Raw genomic sequence first — 10,941 nt, 5'->3', positions numbered from 1 at the left:
GCAGATAGGGGCAAAAGGGCCTTAACTTATAAGGGTAGACATATAAGGGTAGTAGCAGACAGACATGTTCACTGAAACATGGCAGGCCAGAAAGGAGGGGCAGTAAATATTCAATGTGTTGAGTAGGAAAAATATGTAGTGAAGAATCCTTATCCAGCAGGGCTGTCATTCAGAATAGAAGGAAAGATAAAGGCTTTCCCATATGAACAAAAACTAAAGGAGTTGATGACCACTATACCAAACTTGCAGGAGATCCTAAGGGGGATTTTGAGAATGGAAAGCAGCAAAGACTACAAAGTACAAGAAACATCACTATAATCACAAAACCTACAGATAACACAATGACACAGAATCCATTTCTTTTAATAATCACTCTAAATGAAAATGGACTAAATGCCCCAATCAAAAGACATAGTTCCTCAGAATGGATAAAACACAAGATCCATCTATATTCTGACTATAAGAAACTCATTTTCAAACTGGGGACACCTGCAGATTGAAAGTGAGGAGATGGAGAATCATCTCTCATGCTACTGGATGTCAAAAGAAAGCTGGGGTAGCCATATTTATATCAGACAAACTAGATTTTAAAACAAAGACTATGAAAAGAGATGAAGAAGTACATTATATCATAATTAAGGGATCTATCCATCAAGAAGAGCTAACAATTGTAAATGTTTATGGCCACAACATAGGATACCCAAATATATAAATCAATTAATCACAAACATAGACAAATGTATATAAAATAATACCATTATTGTAGGGGACTTTAATACTCCATGTACATCTAGGTAGAAAATCAATAAGGAAACAATAACTCTGAATGAAACATTGGACCAGATGGACTTAATAGATATATTGAGAACTTTTCATCCTAAAGCAGCAGAATACACATTTTTCTGAAGTGCACATGGAACATTCCCCAAAATAGATCATATAATGGGTCATAAAAAAATCCCTCTACAAGTATAAAAATATTCAGATAATCCCACACATATTTTCAGATTGTAATGAAACTTGAAATCAACCAAAAGAAAAAAAATCGGAAAGCCCTCAAATGCATGGAGGTTAAAGAACAGCCTACTGACCATTTATAGCGACATGGATGGAACTAGAGGGTATTATGCTGAGTGAAATAATTCAAGCAAAGAAGGACAAATACCATATGTTTGCACATATAGGTGGATTAGCAGGAAGTTAACGGAGGACAAAGCGGGAGAAGAAGGGAAAAAATAGTTGGGGAGAGGGAGGGAGCAAACCATGAGAGACTCTTGAATGCTGAGAACAAACTGAGGGCTGATGAGGGTGGCGGGAGAGGGGAAGGGGGGTGATGGGCATGGGGGAGGGCACTTGCTGGGAGGAGCACTGGATGTTATATGTAAACCAACTTGACAATAAACTATATAAAAAAAAAGAATGACTTAGTCAACCAGGAAATTGAAGAAGAAATTTAAAAATATATGGAAGCAAATGAAAATGCAAACACAGTCTAACCTTTTAAGATGCAGCAAATGTAGTCCTAAGAGGAAAATACAGTGCAATTCAGGCTTACTTGAAGAAGAAAGAAAGATCCCAAGTACACAACCTACCTACCTTACACCTAAAGNTATAGATTTTAAAATGTAGTAGAACAGATCAAGAGCTGGTTTTTTGAAAGAATAAAAAAAATGATAAACCAGTAGCCAGACTTCTCAATAAGAAAAGAGAGAGGACCCAAATAGACAAAATCACAAGTGAAACAGGGGTGATCACAACCAACAACACAAAAAAACAAAAACAAATATTAAGGAATATTATGAAACATTACATTCCTACAACCTGGACAACCTGGGGAAAAATGGACAAATTCCTAGATACTCACACACTTCCAAAACTCAAATAGGAAAAAATAGAATATTTGAGGAAACCCATATCTAACAAAGAAATTGAATTGGTTATCAAAANGAGGGGACTGATGGCTTCCCAAGGGAATTCTACTGGACATTTAAAGCAGAATTAATACCTATTCTCAAACTGTTAAAAAAAAATGGAAGGAAATCTTCCAGGCTCATTCTATGAAGTCAGCATTACCTTGATTTCCAAACCAAACAAAGACCCCATTAAAAAGGAGAATTATAGGCCAATATCTCTGATGAACATGGATGCAAAAATTCTCAACAAGATACTAGCAAATTGAATTCAACAGCGCATTAAAAGAATTATTCACCATGATCATGTGTGATGCATTCATGGGCTGCAGGGCTGGTTCAGTATTCACAAATCAATCAATGTGATACAACACATTCGTAAAAGAAAGGATGAGAACCATATAATTCTTTCAATAGATGCAGAAAAAGCATTGGGCAAAATGCAGCTTCCTTCCTTAATAAAATTCCTCAAGAAAGTCATGATAGAAAGAACATACCTTAACATCATAAAAGCCATATATGAAAGGCCCACAGATAATATCAACCTTAATGGAGAAAATTGAGAGCTTTCTCCCTGAGTTCAAGAACACAACAGGAACAGGAACAACAACCACTGTTGTTTAACATAGTACTGGAAGTCTTAGCATCAGCAATCAGATAACAAAAGGAAATAAAAAGTACCCAAACTGGCAAAGAAGAAGTCAAACTTCCACTCTTCACTGATGACATGATACTCTACATGGAAAGCCTGAAAGATTCCATGAAAAAAAAAAAAAGACAAAAAACTTCTAGAGCTGATAAAAGTAATTCTGCAAAGTAGCAAGATATAAAATCAATATACAGAAATTGGTTACACTTCCAAGAAGCCTCCTCACCATCAGCATGGAGCCTGATGTGGACCTTGATCCCATAAGGATCTGAGCTGAAATCAAGAGTTGAATACTCAACCAATTGAGACATTCACGTGCCCCACATTCGGAGTAATTATTGATTGGTATGCTTTTATTGCCATATTTTTAACTCATTTTGTCGTTGTTTCTGGAGATTTTCTCTGATTTTTTCTTTTCTTGTCACTTTTGATCTTTCCTTCCCAAAGAGTCCACTTTAATATTTTTTGCAGGCCTGGTTTAGTGGTCAATAACCCCTTTAGTTTTTATTTGCCTGGGAAACTCTTTATCTCTCCTTCTATTCTAAATTACAGCATCACTATATAGAGTATTCTTGGCTGCAGATTTTTCTCATTCATCACTTTGAATATATCATGCCACTCNTGGCTCATTTTAGGATTTTTTTTTTTATAACTATATTTTGCAAATTTAATTACAATTAAAATGTATTTTGGTAGGGGGAGGTGCAACATGGCAGAGAAGTAAGGAGCTCGGTACTTGCACTCGTGCCCATACATCACACAGAAAAGATCTGAAGCCATTGGAAACCTTACAAAACCTGAGAGATTGGGAGAAAAAGGACGCAGAATCCACTGAGAAAGCCTTCTAACGGCTACCTCAAGAAACAAGCCAGAGAACACAAGGTGGAGAGTCCCAAATATCACTACGAATAGGAAAATAAAATAACCAAGGTCCCAACAAGAGAGACCAAAAGATACCATTCAAAAAACACTCTCTGAAAGGATAGGCCCTGGACAGTCAAAGAGTCTTCTTGAATATAGCAGCGCTCATAGGTACAGAGAGCATAACATGTCTTTAAAACCAACAAGAGCCGGAAGGCTAACTAAAATGATGAAATGAAAGAGCTCTCCTCCAAAGAAACTCCAAAAAGAAATGACAGATANGTCCATCAATTGACGAATGGATCAAGAAGATGTGGTTTATCTATACAATGGAATACTACATGGCAATGAGAAACAATGCAATCTGGCCATGTGTAGCAACATGGATGGACCTTGAGGGTGTTATGCTGAGTGAAATAAGTCAGGTTGAGAAGGACAAATATCTTATGTTTGCACGTATAGGAGGATTAGGAGGAACTTGACGGAGGAACAAGGGGGAGAGGCAAACCATGAGAGACTCTTGAATGCTGACAAAAACTGAGGACTGATGGATGTGGAGTGGGGGATGGGCATGGAGGAGGGCACTTGTGGGGATGAGCACTGGGTGTTATGTGGAAACTACTTTGACAATAAACTGTAAAAAAGAAAAAGAAAAAGAAAAAAAGAAGAAATTCGTAAGAGCATGGGAGAAAAAGCAAGATGGGGAGTGGAGAAAATTCCAACAAGGGTATGATTTCAGGCTCAGTCTTACCTCAACTCTGTTAATTGTGCTGTATGCATTGCTTTCTCTTTTTCTCCAATTTCAGTTGTGTGCCAGCTGTAGCTACATTGAATCTTCTTTCACTTCCTCACATATGCTAAACTCTCTGCTGTCCCAGGGCCTTTGCATATGCTCTGCCCTCTGTCTGAGAGACTCTACAACTCTTTGCATGACTAATGTCCTCATTTCTCAAAACTCTACATCAGTGCTCTTTCTTCTTAACTTACCTGACATTTCTCTGTAGTAGATGCCCAGTGCCATGTAGTCTCTTGTGTGTTACCCCGTGACTCCTATTGTAATGATTCATTTATCCACTTTTCTCTTTATGGTTTTGTTTCAATTATAAAACAAAATAAAATGTATTACAGAAAAAAACATATTTTGGTGTTTGCCTGCTTTTATTTATTTTGATGGGAGTTCTCTGTGCTTGCTGGATTTGGATGTCTGTTTCGTCCCTCAGACTCAGAAAACTTTCTTCTATTATTTCTTCAAATAAATTTTCTTCTGTCTTTTCTCTCTTTTCTCTTTCTGGGACTCCTATGATACAAATGTTATTATGTTTTATGTTGTCACTGAATTTACTAAGTCTATTCTTGTGTTCCATAATTCTTTCTTTCTTTTTTCAGCTTTATTATTAGCTTATATATCATGTATTCATTCCTCTGCGTCTTCCATCTCTGTGTTCATTACTCTCAGTCTGTTTTGAATCTGTTATTGTGTTTTTCATTTCTGACAGATTTTTTTAACTCTTTTACCTCTGTTTAAACAGCCTTTCTGAAGGCTTCGTTTCTTTAATCAAGTCCAGCATTATCCTTAATATTGATGCTTTAAACTTTCCAATAGGCATATTACTTAAATCTGTCTCAGTTAGATTTCTGGCTGTGATCTCATCTTTTTTGCTTCATTTGGGAAGAATTACCCCATCTTGGCATTTGGTCTAAGTTGCTATATTCTTCTCTGTGTTAGATAAGCCTTCTATATTTCCTATTCGTGAGAGTAATGGCATTAGAAGAAGAGGTCATATAGTGTCCAGATCCTGAAACTTTAAGGAGTGTCCCTGATGACTGTTGCATGCACACTGCTGCTATGTTTTAGCTGCAGCTGCTGTATCCTTCAGGCCAATCCTCTGCAGAACTTCTCTTTTCTTGCAATTGGCAGTGTTTGGACCTTGTCCAGAGTGTGGTGAATTTTAACTAGGTGTGTACTGGTCTGCTTGCTAAATGAACTCTGATGCTACTTCCACTGTAACTGAAGCCCTGTAGAACAATCTGGTTGGGAGACATAGAGTGCATGGTGCTTTCTGCTGGTCTTCTGTGGGAGGGCCCCAGTCAACTGGGACTGAGGCAAACTTGACTCAGAAAATCAGTTCTGGCAGAATGCTGGGTATGGAACTTGGTGTAAGCAGGTTAGGCAGGCACTGTCAGCACTGTGCTGTTTACTGCAAGTGGTTCTGTGGTTATGCTGAAGGGTGGGGGAGGCAAATGATGCTGGTCATCTCCCTTGTCCCTGAATAGGGGTCTCCATGTTTGGTACTTTCAGAAAAATACTCCCAGAATAGTGAATAATCTCCCCCCGACCCCTGCACATCCCAGGTATTTTTCAGGTGGCCATTTTCATGCTGTCCTTGTCTGGGTTGTTTTCTTGCCTTCCCTACAGTAGCAACACAGTGCCCTCCATGCTCTATTCCAGCCAAGTATGCTGACCTTTAAAATTCCAAACTTTAAGAATATGGTGTGGGCCAGGGCCCTTGGTGGTCTTAGGAGGGTCTTGCCATGTTGGGACTGGTGCAGTTTTATCCAAGAATATCAGTTGCATCAGAGCACAGGGGTATGGAACTTGGAGCAAGCAGCCTAGGCAGCTAGTGTTGGGCTCTGCACCTATACTGAAGAGTGGGGGAGGTATATGGCACCTTCCAGCTCTTTTGTGCCCAGAGAGACATCTCTGTGAACACCACCTCTCACAGATTCACTCCAACAAGAGTGAACAGGCTCCCCGCATGCACACCTTAGATGCCCAATGACCTTTAAAACTACAGTTTTCAAACACTGCTGGTTGAAAAACTCACAGAAACCAGGCCCTATAATTTTCCCAACCAGTGGGTTTGGGTATATGTTCTCCTTGTGTGTTATTCTATGTGCTCCACTCTTGTGTGCCTTTCCCTACAACCCGGGCTTCCTCCCCTCTGAAGCAACTACGATCTGTTTTTCCCCCAAACTGTGTCTTCACACTTCCTATATTCTTCAATGTGGCCTCTTTTCTCTCTCTATTTGTAAAGTTTTTTTCTGTCCATCCTCAGATTGATCTCTTGTGTGTTCAGAATAATTTGATAATTATCTAGTTTTTTTTTTTTTCCCCTGAGGGATGAGAGGAACGAATCTTGGGTCATCCTACTACACTGCCATCTTAGCTTCCCCCCACCACCCCCAGGTAACCTCTTCTATACCTCTCCAGCACACTACATTTTAGTATTAGAAACTTATTATACGACTGGGATTAGAAGTTAGTCTGCAATAAGAGGAAAAGTACCTTATCCATGACTAAGATTAATGATCAGTTTTTCGTATTGGACAGGTCACTCTCTAGCCATGTTTAGAAGATCACACTGTATCCAAGGTTACCTTCAGATATAGAGAGGGTTATAAACTCAGTATGTACCCAGGGTTAAGACCAGTATAAAGCTCCATGTGTGACCAATATTAAGGATGTCTTTGGTGAAACTAAGTACCCTATTCTGAAATGGAAAATGAATATTTCATATAGACAAACTCAGGTTGTGACTTTGTCCTGGTTAATATTATATTTTAAGTTCTCAAAAAGAAATTTTTAAAAAAGGAGCAAGCCAGAGGGCTGAAGCAGATGTGCTACACATCTTTTACCCCTTCAACTAAGTGTTCTCACTCACCAGGCTCAGCAGCCAGTGGCCAACCAGTGCTAGATTCTACCACTCCATGGGCATGCACAGAGTAGGGGCGGCTGGCATTATTCTTGAACACCACAGTTAGAATATCACCAACCTCTCCTCTGAGGAGTGGACCTAATATATGCAAAAGAAGGAAACGTCTCATTAGTGGAGTGTTGAAACAAGGATACTAAAGGAACTGAAGAAAGGACATACATAGGAGCTCTCTAGAATTAGGATTTTCAGTCATTAGATTGAAAATCATGACTGATTGCACTTCTCTTAAATCCATAAGCCCTTCAACTGATACTGCTATTTGCAAGATGATTATACTACAACAAGAAGACTGTGGCTCCAATTACGCCTATTTTACCACCCCGAATTTATGTATGTATGTATGTATGTATGTATGTATCTGTCTATCTATCTATCTATCTATCTATCTATCTATCTATCTATCTATCTATAATATCCTAAGGATCTAGGTAATCAGAGCCCTGTGGAATCATTATCAGTATGGAATTTGGCACAGAGTAAAAAATTGTTGGGCTCTCTGTAAGGGCCAATGGGTTTCTTCTTTGTCAGGACAGAATGAGGAAACTCATTCACTCCTAAAAAAAGTGGAGAAAATTGCAAGAATAATTAAACTGCATACAAGGGTAATACTGATTTCCTGTCCAGTGTTTTTCCAATTCTTTGATGTTCCTGTGTTCCCCTGCCATTAGTATATTTAAAAAATCTATCACAATCAGAGATCCCTAGAGAGATTCCTGGAAAAATATGATTCATGTTACAACAGAATTCATAAACCCATCTTTGATTGCTTATTTTTATGAATTATTTAAAAATATGACTACAGTTCCATTATATAATAAGAAAAAAAACTAACTGAAAGAAATAAAAAGTCCTTCCTGATATGACATAACATCCCTAGGAACAGCATAAACTTCTAACACTAGGAGACACTCACCTAATATTCCCAAATGTTCCTCTGGTCCAGTCCTTGGCCGAGGGATCTTGAATGTACCATCCGTGTATTCTCTGAATACAGCTTTCTTGTATCTGGAACCCAGGAGTCCATCCTGGTTGCTCAGGAAGATATGGCCATAACTAGAGGAATCCAAAAAGTAGTATCATCACCTGGCCCTCACCCCCTTAATTTCACTTATGAGAAAGCTAAGTCAGACCCAACATCATATCACAAATAGAATACTTCTAATGTCAGATTTCCCACTACATTGGCTGTATAACTGCAGTAAAGATGACAGATTTAAATATATATTCATGTTTCTTTGTTTTTACTATAATCCAGATAAGAATTAACATGGCAGGAACACTGGAATAAGAATCAGTAGCCCTGGGCTTAACTCTAGTCTTAGTGATGTCTCAGATGGAATTAATTTGACAAAAGGACAAGGTACAAGGTGCAAGGAGAGTACTAACTTTTGCTGCTGCTACTGCTTCTGCTGCTGCTGCTGCTGGAGAGTAAGGAATGGGAAGAGGTAAGGAGGAAATGGAACTTTACAGATTCCTCCTTATAGGATGCTTTCCGGTTTACAAAGTACCTTATTATTCGTTTTATCGTTTCACATTTACAATAAAATAATGAGATAGGTAGAGGTGAAATCAGTGGTCCAGAGGTGACAGAACTTATCTTCATTTATACTGTCAGCCAGAAAGATATCAAGAGATCATGCACTCGGATGCAAGCTTGGTGTTTCCTCCTTATCTCTTTCTAGTCAACTTCTTTTAACTGTATCACATCAATTTAAAGGTGAGTAAATTAAGGCCCAGGGAAGAAAATGCACTTTTTCTAGGTTTTAGAACAAGTTAACAAAAAAACTTCAACATTCAACAACCAACATAAAAGGCAAGAATTGCTAAATGGTTGTGAGAGCACCAAAATTAAATTGTAATGGAAATTGATAAACTGTGCTTCAATTTATCTTCTCTGCTTCCTTGTAATAATAGAATCACCTAGATTTAGCTGAGACATGGCCACCTAATCATAGATTATACTTTCCAGGCTTTATTATTTTTTTTTAGTATAGTTGATACATCATGTTATATTAGCTTCATGTATACAACATAGTGATTTGATAAATGTATACATTTGTTCTATGTTCACCACAAGTGTATTTACCATTTGTCCCAATACATCTTTATTACAAAATCATTGAATATATTTCATATGCTATGCTTTTTATTCCATTACTTTTTATTCCATAACTGGAAGCTTGTATATCCCACTCCCCTTCATTCATTTTGCCCAACCCTCTGCCACCTTTCTTGCAGCTAGGTATCACCACATTAATAAGTTCAGGATAATGGGTTATAAGAGAAAGTGATGTATACAACTTTTAGGTAATTGCCTTACAGACAGTGATGCTTGCCCTGGACTGCTTTCTACTTTTGTAATGGCTGTGAATGACTACAACGAAAATAGGCATCTTAGTTACAGAGATGAAAGAATGCATTGAGTGATTAGTTTACCTATTGGCTCTGGTCTGCTCATATTTATACTATCATGTGAGCAGGAAATAATATTATACTTTACTTAAGCCACTCTATGTTGGGCTTTTTATTTTAAAAAAATGATTTATTTATTTCTGAGAGAGACAGAGACAGCTTGAGCAGGGGAGGGTCAGAGAGAGAGGGAGATACAGAATCTGAAACAGGTTCCAGGCTCTGAGCTAGCTGTCAGCACAGAACCCGACGCGGGGCTCAAACCCACAAACCATGAGATCATGACCTCAGTCAAAGTTGGACGCTTAACCGACTGAGCCACCCAGGCGCCCCATGTGTTGGGCTTTTTCTGCTATGCAGCTTAGCCTGTAGCTTAATGAGATTTCATCAAGTGACAAGTAAGCTTGGGGTGTTCAGTCTTTTGATTAAGACCTCTACAAAATTTCAGGTCTTCTATAGGTGCTACTATCTACTAGAAGAAAAGAGGCAAAGATTAAAAGCTGAATGTGTGGATATGGTCTTTTACTTCAGACCTACAGCATAGCAATATACAAGAAGCACTGAGTTCCAGCTTATCTGCGTTCCAGCACCTGTTCCAGATTTGCTAGTATCTTATTAGGTGACATTAGATAAGTCTTTTTCTCAGAATTTCAGTATCCTCCTTATCAGTAAAATGATCCAGCGTCTCTGAACGTGTGATATCTTTTTCTGAAGCCTTACCTTTCCTTCTCAGACTGGTTGTGCCATTCCAGTTCCCAGCTCCTGTCAGGGCAATAGTCCCACTCCACCTCTTCTGCCATGATGTAGTAGATTCTTGCAGCTTGGTATCGATAGTGATGGTCAGGTTGGCGGCCAGGACACTGGGAGACATTATAGATTGCCTTCATCCCTGATTCTCTATGGCTGCCTTCCTGGCAGTAAATCTCATACAACCCTAAGGAAAGGACAGAAAGCAAAACCTGAATATGAATATCCCTGCATAGCACCTGGAGGATTTCCTGCCTCTCTCTAGGCATACTACAGGGAGTGTGTAGTTTCATAGAAGGTTCTTCTAGGAATTGGATAAAAGATTATTATAAGTTTTTAAAATTTATTTATTTGAGAGAGAGAGAGAGAACAAGCGGAGGAGGGGCAGAGATAGAGAGGGAGACACAGAATCTAAAACAGGTTCCGGGCTCAGAGCCCGATGTAAGGCTTGAATCCAAACACCTGAGCCATCCAGGCACCCCCATAGATTATTATGTTTATTGAGAGCAATGAGCACAAAGGTTAAGAGCTCTGGCTGTAAAGCTAACATTGTTTAGGTTTAAAACTAAACTCTGCCTCCAGGATGGCCAACTTTTCTTTGTTAACCCAGGGCTTTCCCAGTTTTAGCACTGAAAGTCCCATATCTTTT

General features: G+C 38.7%; 1 protein-coding gene across 1 annotated transcript in view; it reads right to left on the bottom strand.

The window, feature by feature from the left end:
• Window positions 1-7,082: 7,082 nt before the first annotated feature.
• Window positions 7,083-10,941, bottom strand: part of HEPH (hephaestin) — a gene marked incomplete at its 3' end in the record, with an annotated part of 48,311 nt that continues 44,452 nt past the window's right edge. The window contains exons 12-14 of the mRNA XM_077780702.1: window positions 10,266-10,479; window positions 8,050-8,189; window positions 7,083-7,214 (exon numbers count right to left, since the gene is read on the bottom strand). Of these exons, the coding sequence (XP_077636828.1) occupies window positions 7,083-7,214; window positions 8,050-8,189; window positions 10,266-10,479 (486 nt within the window). The remainder of the gene's footprint in view (window positions 7,215-8,049; window positions 8,190-10,265; window positions 10,480-10,941) is intronic.

The sequence above is a fragment of the Crocuta crocuta genome, unplaced genomic scaffold (genome assembly GCF_008692635.1).
Source record: "Crocuta crocuta isolate KB4526 unplaced genomic scaffold, BGI_CrCroc_1.0 scaffold1391, whole genome shotgun sequence".
In the NCBI taxonomy this organism is placed as follows: Eukaryota; Metazoa; Chordata; class Mammalia; order Carnivora; family Hyaenidae; genus Crocuta; species Crocuta crocuta.
This window is presented reverse-complemented; position numbering and strand designations above follow the sequence as displayed.